The 18,001-nt window shown below is 36.8% G+C and overlaps 1 protein-coding gene across 5 annotated transcripts in view; it reads right to left on the bottom strand.

Annotated features, from left to right (window-relative positions):
- Nucleotides 1-12,728, bottom strand: part of LOC149227959 (eukaryotic translation initiation factor 5A-4-like) — a 66,805-nt gene extending 54,077 nt beyond the window's left edge. For 3 of the 5 annotated variants that reach the window (XM_089378006.1, XM_089378007.1, XM_089378009.1), the window contains exons 1-2: nt 12,563-12,728; nt 12,264-12,411 (exon numbers count right to left, since the gene is read on the bottom strand). In XM_089378006.1, the coding sequence (XP_089234132.1) occupies nt 12,264-12,386 (123 nt within the window). In that variant the 5' untranslated portion in view covers nt 12,387-12,411; nt 12,563-12,728. Of the gene's footprint in view, nt 1-12,263; nt 12,412-12,562 lie in introns of those variants that run through there. The other 2 variants (XM_089378005.1, XM_089378008.1) reach the window with 2 other exon arrangements.
- Nucleotides 12,729-18,001: the final 5,273 nt, after the last annotated feature.

Genomic DNA, 18,001 nt, shown 5'->3' with positions numbered 1-18,001 from the left:
GCCAACCACTGTCGAATCACTCCTCTATGATCTCTCTTTGTTGTTGCTCAGCACTGGATCTAGATTTCTTGGTAAGAAATCTTCTGAGGAACTGACTCCCTCTACTTTGCTTCTGCCCTACTAGGTATTGTTCTGCACCAATAGAATCAGCACCCCACCAGCAACTTTAGATGAAAGTTTGCGCTGCACCTCTAGCCCTGGCAACCAGAAAAACGAGACTCAACAGTCTCTGCACTGGCCTAGTAACCACTGTGCTGCCCTCTGCAGCAACAATGTCTCGAGACAGTTGTCTTCAGCACAAATTTTCCTTTGTCCTTTCATTGACGGCTTCAGTCCTCCTTGATCTCCAATTGCTTTGATACCATGTGAAAATTTCTGAATCGAACAAGTCAGAGATCCTACTGCAGTAAATTGATTTGCATTACCTACTTGTGTTCTTCATTTAACAAATTATTTTCAGAAATGTTCAAAAGATATTAATGCAAATAAACTGCAACCTACACCAATATTTAGATCAAGTATTGAAACAATAAATGAGAGAAACACACAACGGACATACTTATTTTTGGACTATACATCCCCGGAAAAACCCAATGCGGGAAACCGGTGCAGTAGATATGAGGGTTTTATTATTAAGCAGATTTCTGAATACAAGTAGGGTGCCAAATCCGACTCACCCAACAGAGAATAAACCCAGCAGGAGTACCTCTATCTGAAGACAGATATTTTGGCAAATCCAGCAACTGGATGAACAACCCCCACAGGTGACAGTGTTGTCCCTAATGCCAGGCAACGATGGCTGCTCCAAGCTCTGCACTAGAACAGCGTCACCCTCCCAATGAGCCTTCTCGACTCTGAAATCGATTTGTTGAACTGCTGCTCTCTCTGCCTCAAAGAAACCCCAGCGTTGCCTCTAAGTGACTGCGTCAGCTCCTCTAGCCTATGCGTCACCTTTTCTGGAGCTGCGTTATCTCTCCTGGAGCTGCGTTGTCTCTCTTGGTGTTGCTCTGCCTCTCTGTTATGTATTCTCGACCTTGGACTAAAGTCCCTCTGCCGAACTTCCCCTCCCTGCAAGAGATCTTCTCAATTGATTTTCCTCCTGAGAACTTCTCACCTCAGAAAATCAATTTCCTCAATCTCTCTGTGTGTCTTCTCCAACTAACCCCAAAACTCCATTTATACTTTTCCTGTTGAGAAATCAATGACTGAGATTAAGTCTCTAATCAACGGCTAAGATTTAATTAGACTTGATCCTCGTCTCTTAGAAGCTTCTCACCCATATTTTCAATAATACCCATTAATATTTTAATTTTCCTAAGGTTAGACTTAGGAACCCCATTAAAAATATTAATTATTTTAATAAAATACAATCTGGTTGGAATTTCACCAAATGATTTATGGGTCTTGGAGATCTCATATGTTCTAGCCCGTCCACAAAATTTCAGAGCTAGAGCACATCTGATGCTACCCAAAAATCAACAAAGGTCAGATACTCGATAAACCCCCAACAAACTCGATCATCAACAAGGTCAATCATCTGAATCTTTCCAAGGGTCTTGAAGTTGTGCCATTGGACCAGGTTTCTTTACAAGTGTAGAAAACCCCTTTGAATGTAAAACAACAAGAACATTAAGGTTCAATACTCTAGCTTTTGATGGGCCGATATTCGACACTAAAGAGGAGTTGGGTTTCATTGTCCTTGGGGTCAACTTCCACTGCTATGAGAAGTTTGAACATTGAACTTATTGCAAATTGACTCATGACAAATTTCAAATAAACTTGTGCATTTAGGATGGCCACCTCTAGGGTACTACGCTTTAAAACCTTGACATACCCCTGATGAACTCCTTCGATCCATCAATAACATCGCAACCACTTGCATAGGGGATTTCCTTTCAACCAACAAACTTGCTTGACGAAACTCTTTAGAGTAATATGCCATCGTAACCTACTACCACATAATTTTTATGGCCTCAAAGTAATCTTCTTGGGAATAGGCCTAAAAAACTATGGAGAGAATGCAAATAGAAGCCCTTCTCAAGTGGTTATGTATTGACAACACCATCATCATAATCATCATCCATCTTGCAACACAATAATCTACCACCAATCAAACAATGGTCCCTTCAAGAATCAAGATACCATGGCACACTAGATTTTCTAAAAATCTACCATGGGATTTGGTCTAAAGGAATGACCAAACTTCCCAATCCATGCTCTAGGCTTAATAATGCCATTCACCCCATCAAACTTAGGAATAGTAATCTTCTTATTAACCCTTTGAATTACAAGATTCCCCTCTTAAACTTCTTGTTAGTACCCACTAGGTTCCCCTATCCTATCTCTTGCAAATGGATTATCCCATTGGTCCTGTTCCTCAACCTCTCTTCTTTGGCTTTGAGGTACAAGATGGTCCTCTTCTTCATCATAGAAATGATCACTTCATTTTTTGTTTTCCATTAATAGAACTGAAGCTTCCTCCACAAAGAGCTACTTTTGATTTTCAGCTCTCCCCCATCTTGTGTGGCCAATAATTAAGGCTTTGTTGGTGCTCCTATTGATGTTATTAGCTTGGACAAGAGCTTTTGCATAGGCTTGGTGTCTTAGGATGCAGAAGATGTCAAATTGCCTCTTTAGGTGTTTACTTGAGAGGAGTAAGTGTTGTTATGATTTATTTCCTAAGTTTAAGTTAGGAAAAGTACAGTAATTAATTTTAATTAATTATTGTGTTTCACAACATGGACTAAATACCTCTCATGGATCCTTAACTCTGGAAATGTGATCGTTGACTAACACTTACAGGTTTTGGTCTAATGGCAATCATGATTCCCAACAAGTGGTATCAAGGCATAGGTCACGAGTTCGATACACAACCGACTCGCACTGGGAGGGAGATTGACAATGGATAAACCAAGTTGTCATTGATGTCAATATGGCAATGTTTTTTATGGCAAATTCTTGTGATACGTGATGTTGCCCATTGATCATAATGCTCAAATAGTGATGAAAGTTGCTATGAAGACGCCATATCAAGAAGATGATATATGATGATATGATGAGATGGAGGACCCAAGGATTGAATACAACATATGGATTGAGTATATATATACAGACGAAATAGAAGCAGTAGACCCAAGGAGGAAATCCATCAAGGAAGCCATTGGAAGTCAAGAACAAGAGCGAGAGAAGCAGTTTATCGAAAGCCATCAAATAAGAGCTATCGGAAGTCATAGGAGTGACGAGAAGCCAGAGGAATGACAAGCCAAGAAAAAGCAGACTTGTGAAAAAATCGCATATGCCAAGAGTAAGAGTCAAAATCGCATATGCCCAAGAGTAAGAGTCGAAAGGAAGAAAACAATGACATCGGAGGAGCTAAGAACCCAATAGTGATATCGGCAAAAATATCCAACAAAAGAACCCAATCAGAGTAATAAACTGTGGAAACCTTTTAACAAAAGTTCACAACGCATGTATTGCAGACCCGACTGAACCATTATAACATGACTCAATATAATATCGCATCCACTGCATCGCAAGTTCTTTTTTGAAGCCTTGTCACATTGAAATCCCCGATTGTGATATGAGTTGTGGACTCGATGGTTCCATTACAATACGCCTTAATATAACATCGCATCTGCCACATCGCAAGTCTTTTTAAAGTTGTTATCATGTTGAAATTTCCGATTGCGACATATGTTGCGGACCCGATAAGACTATCCAAACAGTTTTATTGAAATATCACATCCACCGTGTCGCAAGTCTTAAAGGTTTGTCACATTAAAATCTCTGATTGAGATATAGGATGCGGACCCAATCGCTCCAATATAACACGCCCTAATATAATATAGCATCTGCCATATCGGAACTTTCACGTCACAAGTCTTAAAGGTTTGTCACATTAAAATCTCCAATTGCAATATAAAATGCGGACCCGATCGCTTCAATATAACAAGCTCTCATATAATATCGCATTCGCCGTATCGGAACTTTCGTATCACAAGTCTTAAAGGGATGTCACATTAAAACCTCTAATTGCGATAAAGTTATGGACCTGATTAATTTATCAAAAACAGTTTATTAAATATCGCATCTGCTACATCGGAAGTAGGGGCAATATGTGAATATCGGTGATGTTGATATCGGAAGACAGAGGATGTGCACAACTTGAAAAACCTTTGATTTTCATGAAGTTGTGATTGCAGGATTAAATAAATGAACCTCCAATGTGGGTATAACATCTCCTATGTTACCATGTGATTTCCATAAATAACAAGTCTATGTTATAATTGGTTGAATATTAACAAAAGGCCCCTCCAATATATTTCTTAATGTGCCACCTCATGCACAAGTCGGGCTCTCCTCCAATGAACGTGTCTTTTTGGTTATTAGTGAAGAATCGTATAAATACAAGTCATGTTTCACCTCAAGGATTGATCTCATGCATCCATCACAGAGAAGAAGAGACAGTTCACAACTCATGAACTTGAAGGAACAAAAGAAAGGAAGCTGAAGGTCAAGCAGAAAAAATAAATTCTTTTATTGGGTTAATCTTTGAAAGGCTCAGACCTATGATGAATTAATCTATAGAAGAAGTACAAAACGCAACCTGAAGAATAGCTCTGTGAAGGTTCGTTTAACAACGCAGTTTTGTACCGCTATCTCGGATTTGTGGAAAGACTAATTATCGGATCAATATGACCTATGATCTGTATGACCTTGGACCAGCAAAACAAGGTTTCATATGTCATCGTTTGAAGAGAGCAGTAGACAACACCAACATTGAAGTGTTTGTGAGGTTGTTCTTTGGAAGTAAGATATCGCAAGCCTCTGAAGCAGTTACCGCAACAGTGAGAACAGAGGCTCAAAACAGAGAATTGTTTTGTGCAGACATTGAGGCTTAGCGCAGCCTATTGAAGATATCTTTTTGAAAAGATTCAACAAATCTTGGAGACATTATTGGAGATCATGATGCCTATTTGAAATCATCATGAGGTAACTCTGCAGACTCTGTTTGGGCAATATGAAGAGTTGTGAAAACTCATTCATGTGAAGACAAGTTGTCATTGATGAAGTAACGTAGAGACTAAGAGGAGGCATTGCTGAAGATTGACAGGGCTCGTTGAAGAAGAAATTGGGAGCCGTGAAATACAACCAAACATATCTTGACAGACTAAAGCTATAGAGTTGGGGCCCTTAGGGTTGGTGCCTCAAAATTGACAAGGTTGGTGCCTTGGAAAGTCCAAGTTGGTGCTTAGCAAACATAGGATTGGTGTCCTTGGAGTCAGTGCTCCGAAACTCAAGGTTGGTGCCTTGGAGGATAGGGTTGGAACCCTAGAGGATCGGTGTCCTCAAGAGACCAGGTTGGAGCCTACACCAAAAATAGGGTTGGAGCCCTAAAGGTTGGTGCCTCAAAATTGACAAGGTTGGAGCCTTAGAAGTCCAAGTCTGTGCGGAAAATACAATTTGGAGCCTAGGAGATTGAAGATCGGTGTCTTCATCTGGGGTTGGAGCCCTATATATATTGTACTTTATTTATTGAAGAAATTGATGAAATCATTTATTCTTATTGTTTATTTTGTGTTTTAAATATAAGTGATCTAACTAGTAAAAGTAAACAATTGAAAAGAAATATTGATCCACCTCCCCTCTCAGTATTTTCAACATAGAGGCCCTCTAAAATCATGTTCTATGGGTGGGACCCTAGATCTCCAGCAAAATCCTCTGTGGGCCCCAGCTTTAGGCTTGGGGCACAAATATGGATCCCATGGGTCTTCAATGGTGAATAGCCTGATTCTGCTTCAACGTTGAGGGCACTGAAGATGGTGTTAGTCGTCCCATGTCTCCAGGCATGAGACAAACCTCATATGGGCCATGGATCAACTGCCCAACTCTGTAGTACTGTTAAAGCCAACTGCAGGCATGCTGGTCCAAGTGCATCAACCCATAAATGATATAGCGCAAAGTGCAAAAACTCTATGGGTGTTGAAGGTGCCCATAGATACAAATGACGTTATGCAACTGTCCGAAGTCCCATGGCTCTCAACGCCTCACCTATGAGTGTCAATATGTCCCTCTGGACAACTTGGACCTCATTTAAGTTGCTCGACCTATAGATGGAACCAACTACCTATTACACACAATATCCAATGTTGTAACCTTCACCATTAGGTACAGCAATCATTATTGCATCTAAGTGAACCAAACTTGAAAGAAATGGGCAAATTAACACTTCATATAAGGCTTCTCTTCCAAAATTATGGCCTTAGTCATGTAATGGTGTTAGCTCCTTAGGTAGGAGTGGTTAATAGATGATTCTATTAGGTGCTCTCAAGCCCTAAGGGGAGGTGACATGTCCTTGGTCCACCCTTCAATTAATCGGTGCCATGTGAATAATGATGGAACGGAGGGGAAAAGACTTCATGGCCAAGTGTCATGATCAAAGAGACTGGAAAAGATGAAATACCTCATCCTCAGTATATAGATGTGAGTAGGGAGCAATTGTGGATCCATGAGTTACCTTGGCGTTTGTTTTTCCACCCCTCTAAATGCCTTTTACTTTTTCTTGATTCTTCTATGTATTATTTCTCATAGCTCAAGGAATGAGAGCTTGCTTTGTATGATGTCTAACAATTATTACCCCCTTAGGATGGGGCAGTGCATCACCCATGAGAGGTTAGGACATGCAAGGTTTCCTGTATTCTATTGGATAGGGAAACATTGGCCCAAGAACTGAGTGATGGCCATATGAGAAAGGTAGAGCTCATGCTTGGCTTTTGCCCATGTGCTAATTTGTAAGTTCCAGCCACCTTTTGCATTTTGGTTTTTCTTTTGTTTTTCTTGTGGCTATCATATGCTCTTTTTGTTTCTTTTAGCTGCATCAACCTCCCAAGGTGCATTTCCCAGCCCTACCTAAGTATGAGGATGTGTGGTTACCAAATACCATTAGAACAATGGTCAATTGAACCCAAAGAAGGGAGGTGGAATAAGGGGTTATAATGTAAGATGGAAAGTGGTAAGTATGGACTAGGGAGAGATGGGGCTATGCTATCTCAATCATAGCTTCCCAAGCAATGTCAAATGGTTCGGGTTCGAGCTTGAGTTCAACAACAATAAAGTTCGATTCGAATTCAAATTTAGTGATGAGGTTTGGATAAGGTTCGCCATTAAGTTTGACTACATACATATTTCACATTTTCAAAATATATAATATTAATTTATAATTTATATCTACTATATAGTATTAATAAATTTATATATTATAAATGCAAACTTATTAATTTATTAATTTATAATATATATTATATACCAAATTAATAAACTTTATAAGAACATGAACCCATTTCTAATATGTATAAAATTTATAATTTAAAATATAATTAATTTTATTATTTGAAATGGTTTAACTTTACAAGAACCCAATAACTTGCCCTGCCTAATTCAAATTTCACATTGACACCAGTAACTCCCGTAAACTACCTCTATGTAACTCATGCCGAAACCTACCCTTACGTAACTCATCGATTCTTCATTGGTATGTACCCTGCACATACATTAAAGCACTGGTAGTTGGTTTTGAAGCACTGCTAGTTGGTTTTGTCAACACCAAGGCTAATTTCATGGTCTAGCTTGTCGAGGTTGCATCTCTTCATCGAATTGCTCCCACTGTCAGATTTCTACACATGATCCCCCGCCTCCATTAATAGTTTATCGATTAGAATTGGTGTCGATATGTAGGGTGTTCTATTAACACTTTGAATAACCACCAAAATTTGTGTTGAACCTGAATTAAAGCTTTTAAATTCATCTAAATTCGAACCTCATGCTTCAAATCTGGTGAATCCTGTGACTTAGTTACCAAGTAGTGCCCCTCCTATACGCATTGGGCCAGTAGAGGAGGTCCCACTGGACTAAGATTTACAATTGACCCCCCATTTAAGGTGAGGTAACAAAATCACAGCCAAGACCCTTCTTTCTTCCAAGTTACCCCATAATCCATGTCAAAATGCCCAAATACAAACAAGCATAAGCACCCAATTGCAAAATGAATAAAGTACCTTTTGATCAGAAATCCACCTTCCAACATGTGCTCTTGGCAAACGGGTGAGGAGACATATGACTGATGCAGGTGGCGGAGATATGAATAGCACATCACATCGGCTACAAGGTGGCTCTCAAGGGTTGCTAGCTGCCAGCTAGAAGTGATGAATAGGAGAAAAGTTTCTCCTACGGGTCACCCACTTTTGGTGGGTAAAATCCAGAGGGCAGTTTCCAGGTTTAATTTATTGCTGTAATTTCCATGTATTTCTCTGTGGGTCAAGGCCATAATTTCCAGAATAATAAAAGTGAGGGAACATTGGTTGGGCAGAAAATTCCTGCTGTCTTGAGGTCGGTTTTCCTATTAATTTCTGCTGCATAATTTTATTGTGAAGTTATAAATACTAGTGTAGTTATTTTCAGCAATTTCAGAATTTATTTGAGCATAAATATTTGTCTGGGTATAAAACAATTGTGGAGAGAAATAAATCAGACCTGGTATTAAAAAGTAACACTCCTAAGTGGCCACACATGTGTTCCAATACTATCGTTCTGTTCCTGATAGAAACCTCAGGTTATAGATAGAAGTAATTAGACACCTAGAATCTGAAATTTCTTGAATATAGGCTGAAACTGTGAATGTATTGCTGAAATCTGCTATTAACTGAAAAATCTATCTCTGCTAAAATAACGACTAGAATCTGACTAAATTTCCAAAGCAAACTAATTCTGAAAACATATAGAAGCTGGGGAGTGAAAACTGAATTTAGAGACTAGAATTTTTTTTCATTCTTTCTTAAACTTATCTAGAGTTTACAAAACAGATCTATCAATTTGGACAATAACATGGAGCCACACAAGAATAACTGTAACCTCAAAATGAAACTCACTATTACGAAATTTGCAATTTAATGCAGTACACAAAAGAAACTTCGATGGGAGGGCATGAGCAGCATGCCAACTCAGATCATCTAACCTCCACAGACCTTTGGTCAAGAACTAGTCATCCACCGACTATCATTGCCAGGTCCTATTCTAAGGCTTCCACCAACTATTGATAATGATTTCTCAAAGTCCAGATATGTCCTATTCTAAGGGTTAACGGTATTTTTATGGTTACTTCTAATGGGTCAATGGTTTATCTTCGTAAAAAATTGCAATTAAAGAGATATTGGATATCTCAGGTTTGGACTATTGCTAGCACTTGTACAGGTGAACCGGTAAGATAATAATATTTTAAAATGTTTTATCCAGCGAAAGAAAAGCAAAACCAACAATGGCATCCCACCTTTTTAGGATTCACCAAAACCTTTAACTAATTGGTATAAACCAATGGAGTAGTCATCCACACATATTAGCATAAGAAGATGAAATGAATAGGGCAGACAAAGGATAAATCACAAACCTCTGTTATCATTTCCACTCAAAGGATAACAGAAATAGATTTAATTCAAACCAAAGCTGACTTTAAATGCTGAGGGAAGGAGAGAAAGGCACAAGCTGGAACAAGAAAATGTATCATCTAGGATGCTGCAAGTGAAAATTTTCATAATGGTCTAAGCTAATTGATAAACCATGCTCAGAATGTATATAGAAATATATTATAAAAGGGAAACATCATCAAGATTCTTGGACACAAAATGATATGCTGATGGCATTCGATTCTTTCCGCATCCAAAAACTTACATATCACAGGTTGAAGCTGTCATCAGCAATTCAGAATATTCAACAACCACAACTTATAAGAAATTTGTAAACTAGCATCGCGACGTCTGACCTAGGAATGTAGATATGAGTCCAAATCCTTTGCAGGAATGTATGCCCTTCGAGGACTGGAATTGACACCTCAAACCTCAATTACAATACAGAAATTATATTGCAGTTCACAGATACAGAAATAAATAATAAATCTATGAAGAACTGTGAAAGAGAATGGAGAAACTGCCTCTAAGCAGATTTTGAAGTACACTCTAATGTCAGGACTCAGGAATGAACTGCTGCCTCCCAGTAGCAGCATGCAATGGATATCATTAGACCAATATTTGGATGGTTCATGCATCAGACATATTCAAGGTAATATGAGCAGCCCGAAAGATTTTTCACTCAGATGTTAGCAACTATGACCGCTTTCATCGGCAACAACAGCAACTTTAAGTTACCAATCATTGCTAATAAATGAGAAGAGTCAGCTGATAGATATCAGGAGTCAATATGTCTGTACCCTTCTGTGAAATTTGAACTATGTTTTTTCGTTTCAAAGATAGCATGTGATGAGCCTTCAAGTCCGCAAAGGTTTATCTCTGGAAAATATTGTAATTAAAAAGATATTGAATATCTCAGGTTTGGACTCTGTAATTACCATTAATTCATCTGTACAGATAAACCTGTAATATAATAATATTTATTTTTTCCAGCTAAGAAAAGTAAAGCCAATGATGGCATCCACTTTTATAAGAATAACTTATTAACTATTTGGCATAAGCATATGGAGTGGTAATTGACACGACATAAGAAGATTGAAAGAATAAGACGGACTAAAATAATTAATCACACACATCGTTATCATTTACACAGAGAAGATAAAAGTCCTAGACAACAGTAAACCAAAGCTAACTTGAAATGATGAGGGAAAGGATGGAAAACATGGTTGGAACATGAAAATGTAACATATAGGATGCTAAGAGTGAAAACTATCATTTTGATCTAATGCAGATTGATTAACCAAGCTCAAAATCAAGATTCATGATTTAAAAGTATATAGAAATATATTGTTAAAGGGAAACCTCGTCAAAGATCCAGCACACAAAATGATATGTTGTGGGCATTTGTCTCATTCTGTATCACAGATTGAATCTGCACCAGCCATTCCACATATTCAACAACCACAACTTGTTCAAAACTGTGTAAAGAACCATCACAACATCCGGACGAGGAACGTCTACTTGAAACAAATTCCTCTGCAAAAGTATATCTGTCCTTCAAGGACTACGTTTGAGTTCTCGATTCCAAATTCCAATACAGAAATTATATAGCTCTAAATCTAATATACAAAGTTCAACAAAAGGATTTGACCTTCCTAAATACCAACAAAACAACATAAATAAACATGGATGTCTAAAGATAAACTAACCCATTTCACCTAGCACATCACACACACTCTCATGAATACTCTGCCACCTTGTGTAGAGTGGACACCAACCCCACCTTTATGGTTAAAATTTAAAGGCTGCGTATTTTGACAAACACTATGAAACAATTTTGAGCTTTAAAGGATTATGGTAGAAACTCCGTTTGCCTAGGATCTAGAGTGTTCTTTTCAGTATGGGCAGGATTGAGGATCACATCCATCAGGTTGAGATCTAGTGGTTGAGACGAGCGTCACCGTGATAACGAACCAAGTTCAGACCCCAGCAAGAATAGAACCCTGATTATGTGTATGAGTTTGACTCAGTTTAATCACCATCTCAATAAAGTGCGTTCAATGATAATGAGGTGTTGAGATTCATAACTCCTCGCATATTTACAAAAAACATTTACCCTTTATCCCAAAAAATATAGACAGAAGCAATCAATGATATTTTATATTTTCTCCAGCATGCCTCACCAGGGCATGATTCATTAACATGATATTGTGCAGATGAAAATGCCTGAATTGTTTTGCACGTCCATAGAAGAACTAGAGTACGCAAAAATTGATACCCAGATTTTTGTCCTTTTGAGGACTTCTCTGCAGTGTGAATTCCTATTTAACATCTCACAAGAGAACCGTATCTAGAGTACGCCATAATTGGTACTCAGATTATTGTCCTTTTGCAGACTTCTCTGCCGTTTGAATTCCTTTTTAACATCTCACAAGAAACAAATAAAGACAGCAGAGAACAGTAGAGAGAACCGTGGCCATCGATAGCACCAGCCCCCTAAAAAGGGTTGCACTCAGATAATTTGTTTGCCTTCACTAAAAAATAATTTAATATCTATTTTTCCCTCTTTGTTGATGAACCTGATGACTTAGTGCACCGCCGAACAATCCACATAAACCCCAAAAATTAAGCTACGCCTGGATTTCAATCAGTTCAACATATCAGGCAGGGATGCAAAGGCAGATACCACGAAAATCAAGCAAATAATTTAATTTAATCCTCAAAATAAGAAAAAAGATTAAGGGAGGCTTCGAATTATAACAGCTTGATGATGTATTCATTCCTTACGAAAGAAAGCACTGCACTGACCTTGCAAGGTCTTCCCTTGATAACAATGTAACCATTCTTGCGAATGGTACCGGCCTGCTGGGGGAATGTCTTAGAAGCCCCCGATTCACCCTTGTGATCGAAGTGGTGCTCCTCGTCCGACATGTCTACGGATCGAATTCACCCACTCCTGGTATTGTATTATATTAAATAAATTATAGATATCAAAGCCCTGCCCTGAAAATTTCAGAGTGGATCCCATAACGAACGAAATTATGAACAAACAACATGATAACTGAGCTGGGAAAATAAGCCCTCGGCTTGGAAATCGATCAGCTTACCGATCTCCCTTACTGTACTGATCCTTTTCCTGGGTTCTTCCTTACTGTACTGATCCTTTTCCTTTGTTCTCGCTGCCGTAGTTAGTCAGTATCAAATCCTATTTACACCAAATTTGCATGGAAAGCTGTAGTCGTATAATATCCCTACCATTTAAAGAAGCTGGTACTACCCGTCGCCTTTTGTAGAGTACAAAATAAAATTCATCTTTACTAAAATACCAAATATTCTTTTAGCCCATAAGAATAAGGTACACTCTAATAGTTGAGAAGTGCTCAAATATAGAAAGTGGTGGCAATGTATTTTTAACGAGTGGGTAAAACTTGTTATAATTGAGTAATTCATCATTTTATAAACCATCAAATTTATTGTGAATCTAAAAGAATTTGGAAGGTTTACATGTCTATTATTCACTTAGCTATGGGGTAGGGTAGCACAAGATTTGAATCCAAGATTTCTAATTCACTTAGATTTAATTTTCCATGGCCAATGCCACTTCAACTACCCCATATTGATTTAGAATGGTTTAATTATTAATTATAATTATAATGACCAAAAGTTTTTTTTGTAGAAATCAAATAACAGAATTGTTTGGTGAGGCATTTCAAACGAAACAGTGTGGATCATCATCAAGATCAAATGAAGAGACGACTTAAATAGAGAGTAATGTAGAGACCAAAATTTCAAATAACAGTGATTTTTGAAAAATAATAGGTGACTTAAATAGAGAGTAATGTAGAGACCAAAATTTCAAATAACAGTGATTTTTGAAAAATAATATTTAAATTATGATATTAACAAATATTATTAAGTAACGGCTTTTTAAATTATGATATTAACAATATTGTTAATTAACGGATATATTAAATTTTTGAAAAATAATATTTAAATTAATTTATTAAAATGAAATGTTATTAAAAATTATATTAATGGAAAATAATCAAAAAATGTAAGTAAGAAGAATCAAAAAGTCAAAGTCAATAATATTTAAATTATGATATTGATTTATTAAAAACAAATATTATTAAGTAAAGGCTATATTAAATGACTAGTTTTTGAAAAATAATGTTTAAAATTAATTTATTAAAATCAAATATTTTTAAAAAATTCTATTAATAGGAAATAATTGAACAAGAAAAAAAATCAAAGTCAAACTCTAAACAAGGTGGGAAGTCAAAAATTATAAAGAGGAGTTAAGACCTACAAGATCATTTAACAAATAAAAATAATTAATGAAAATAAAATTTAAAAAAAAAAAATACACAAGTGTATATATATATATATATATATTCAACAATAATATACAAGGTTGAGGCCCATTAAACAAGGAACAAAAATACTAAAAAGAGTTAAGAACAAATAAAATACTTAAGAATCAAGAATATAAATTCTAAAGAAGAATAAACCAACAACAAATACTATAAAAAGTACACTAATACCTACACATATAAATAAACAAACAAAATAAACCCAAAAAGAAATAAATCTTAAAAACTAGGAGGACAAGACAGGGACCCAATTTCTACTAATAATCCAACCAACGACTAACCCTAAGGCCTTTTTTTCGATTTCTAGGGCCTCATGATGGAAATGACTAACCCTAGCAACTACTTGGACCTATACATTGCTCTCTATTTAAGTCGTTGCCATGGTCTACCATGGTCTGCCTCTTCACCTGGTCCTGATGATGGACCACATTGGTTGGTTCAAAACCTCGTTGGCCAAAAAATTATATTATGTGATTTCTACCGAAACACTTTTTGTAATTCATTATGGATCACAGAAGCCTGTATTCATAAAATATAATTATAATTATTAATTTCCTGTTTTTTATTTTATTTTATTTTATTTTTAGTTTTATGTAATTTCACTGATTAAAATGTGTTATTGATATTATAATTATTAATTATTTTATTTTACTGGATATTGCATTACAACATCTCTACTATACTAAGTTGGAGACCAATCACTAGTGACAATGGTTGTGATTAACTTAGGGTGGCAAGTGGAGTGGGATTTTTCCAAATTTAAGAGAACATAAAGTAGCAAATTAATTTTGTGGTTTTGGCCCAACTTAGGGTGGCAAGTGGAGTGGGATTCTTCCAAATTTAAGAGAACATAAAGTAGCAAATTAATTTTGTGGTTTTGGCCCATCCTGAAACACTAAAGTAAAATGTTTAACTTTTTAGGAAGGTTTATTGTTAAGCATAGAAAAAAAGTATATAATCAATTATTATTTTTGAAGAGTTTATAGTGGTAATTTAAGCCCTAATTAAGGGGTTCTTTTTTGAAAGACTTAAAATTAAATTCCTTCCTAAATTGAATTAAATCTTTGTCCAAAAATATTTGTTTTTTTAATATTAAGTGGGAACATAATGAAGAGGTAGATTATTGGGCAAAACATGGCACAACACTTGAAGAAGAGGTCTTGCTTGTTAACGAAGAAGCCAAGGTATGTTGATACCCATGAGAGAATGTCTCCCTATCATTGTTTCACAAACATGCATTGGTTTAAGGGGCTAAATTTGCCATGTCATGAAGGAAGAGGAAACCAAAGGCCATTAGGGGTGTCAAGGCCTACTAGACTCCTCTTCATTTGGTCTTGTCATCTATATATCCCTTGCACATGGTGATTAGATGGTATTTCGAACCATGGACAAGATTTTCATGGGCCAAGCAATCAGATGTTATATGGTCACTTGGCTCACTCGCTTCATCAACATTGATGCATGGATTGATGAGTGGTGCATTAGGTTGTCATTATGTAATATGAGTAGTAGCAACTCAATTCATGATGTTCTTTGATGTTGTCGTGAGGTTTATTAGTAATGAGAGGAAGGATTTCCTACATCAACTTATGATTGCAAATTTACTAGGCAAGGAAGAAGCACCACTTGCCCTTGGTTTACAAGGAGGAGGGTTGTTAAAAGAGTTTTTATTGTATAAATCCAGCTCATTCTTGTAAATCATTGGGTTTTCCTATGCTAAGCATTTATCAGATTCTTAGGTTTTGTTCACAATTGAGTTGGATAATGTTTGGTACTTCTCTTTTGGTGCATTCCTCTCAAAGCAATGTGGGTGTTAAGGGATAAGAACTGTGTTTTCAACCCTAGTCTAGTATGGCCTATCCATCGTAGTTTTATTTGGCTTGGCTCTACTTCATCTCATCTCTTTATGCGATAGAGTATCAATGGATAAATAAGAGGTAAAAGAAATGAAATAGATATCATAGAGACAAGAAGAAGCCATTTAGGCAATTTTATTGAAAGTTCTTGAGATGGAGCAGAATGTAGTGTCCCACAATGCCAATGTCATGAACCTTTGTAAATGCATAGCTAGTGGGTGGATAGCACTGAAGTAGAATCTGGAAGACTGAGATCCCTTCTATTGGCTTAAAGGATGGAAGTCTTAACGTTGGGCTCCAACAATGAAAAGATGGGTCATTCAACAAATGCAAGATAGTAAGATGAATTAATGCATATGTTATTCAACAAATGTAGGATAGTGAGCTGAATTAATTCATTATTCAAAGGACCCAACAGACATTGAGGACTAGGAATCTTCTCATTCTAGTGAAGCTATAAGTCCAATGCAATACAAAAAAATTCATGTTGTTATATGTATTTCTCTACTACTTATATTTCGGGCACTTTGGTAAAAGTTGCAACTTGTAAACAACTGTGGAACATAAGGTTGTTTAGTAGATTTTCAAGCATAGATGATATCCCATCATCAAGTTTTTGTTTAAGCTTGTGAATTTCAATGTCACTTTCGAGAAATGCATGCATTGATGTTAGCTTCAATGCAACCATTTTGATTAATACAATTTCTATTTCAATCCAACAAAAAACATAGTTATAATTGGCTACTCCATAGGTATGTGTAACAGCCCTGGCTTAAAAGTTCATGTAATAAAAGTTAATAAAGGTAAAATAAGACCACGGGCAAGGAAACATATTCCAAGTTGAACGTTGGGCAAAATATCGTAGTGGGCATCACTTGTTGTGTTTTATGGCTAAGGGGAAATTGGCAAAGGCAATAGGTAAGGCTTTGGAAAGGCAAAAAGGTATTTTTGGCATTTTATTATGAACATAATGGGAATTAGGAGAAAAGGAAGGTGAAAGGTCACAGGTTGCATGTGAAGAGGAAAATGAAGGAAAATAATGGAAAGTGAAGAAATTAAAGGCCTCATCAATAAAAAGACCTCAGAGCATCAATTGGCAGCCTTTTGTCAGTTTATTGTTAAAATTTGTCTCAGAGAGGAGAAAGTACCAAGAGGAGAAAGAAAGTAAGCAAGCAACGAAAGGAAAGGAAAAGCAAAGAAGGAAAAGGAAAGCAAAGGAAGGCAAGGATCAAGTAGCTTCAGCGAGAATACTTGCAGGTAACAGATTGCATGTATGATTTCCTAGTTGGTTTTGAAATGCATGGTATGTGCATGTTGGTATATGGTTCTTTTGTTGTCATTGGCATGGATTTTGCTGGGATTCGACAATGGATTTTAGCCTAGCCTTGCCATTTATGGATAGCCATGGTGTGATGGGATTGTTCTCAGTTTGAGCTTTGGATTGTCAGATGGTTTTGTAATCCGGGGTGAGGTGGTCTTAGAAAAATTCCCAAAGGCCTAGGAATCTCTTGACCTATAATGGTCCGATACACAGTAAAGCCTGAGGATGGGGACATGAAAATTCCTCAAAGATGGTGAAGAAATTATGAGGCATATAAGCTTGGTTCGATTTTGTGATCCCGGCACGATTTAGATGTAATCACGGTATGGAGAGGGTGGAGGTGGTTTAACCTATGGATTCCCTTAGTTGTCTTGGATTGGTTTATCCCATGATATCCCACATTCATGCTTGGAATATGACACAAGGGTGATTGGCTGAAAGAAAGATCTGGTTCAGCCAATCTATAGTCGAGTGGAACATGGAAGTCCCAAACCCGATTGGTAATTGCCTATGCTTAATAAAAGCTAAGTTTCTCTTGTTTTGGTAAGGAAATGTATTGGTTATTATGTGGCTTTAATGATTTTTCTCTCATTGTTATTTATCTGGTTATATGTTGGTTATAAGCATGATTTTATGACAGATCTTAGTCATGGTTCTTTTCATGTTTTCACTCATAACTGAATTAAATAATGAATGCAAGACCTAATTGGTGTTAAGACAACTAATGAGAGAAGGTAGTGACCCTTCTTGTTAAACCTCATATAAGTTTCTATTCCCTTATGTTCAAGCTTGCGTTCATGACCTATAGCTGGCATATCTACAAAGTGTTTGACAGAATGTTAGTCCCGGTTGGGGATGGTCAAGTCAAGTCCTGGTTCCAGTTTTGGTTTACAAGCATTATCTTCATGTCTTTTATGAGTTTTGGAAGTTTCATAGCTTTTTGGGTAGAGGCTAAGCCCCAACCCTGGAAAGTAACCTTAATTCTCGTAGTCGTTG

Source organism: Pinus tabuliformis, chromosome J, assembly GCF_031772625.1.
Source record: "Pinus tabuliformis cultivar Carrire ecotype Pingquan chromosome J, CPIR1, whole genome shotgun sequence".
Classification (NCBI taxonomy): domain Eukaryota; kingdom Viridiplantae; phylum Streptophyta; class Pinopsida; order Pinales; family Pinaceae; genus Pinus; species Pinus tabuliformis.
Note: the sequence above shows the minus strand (reverse complement) of the source record. Positions and strands in the feature narration are given on the sequence as shown.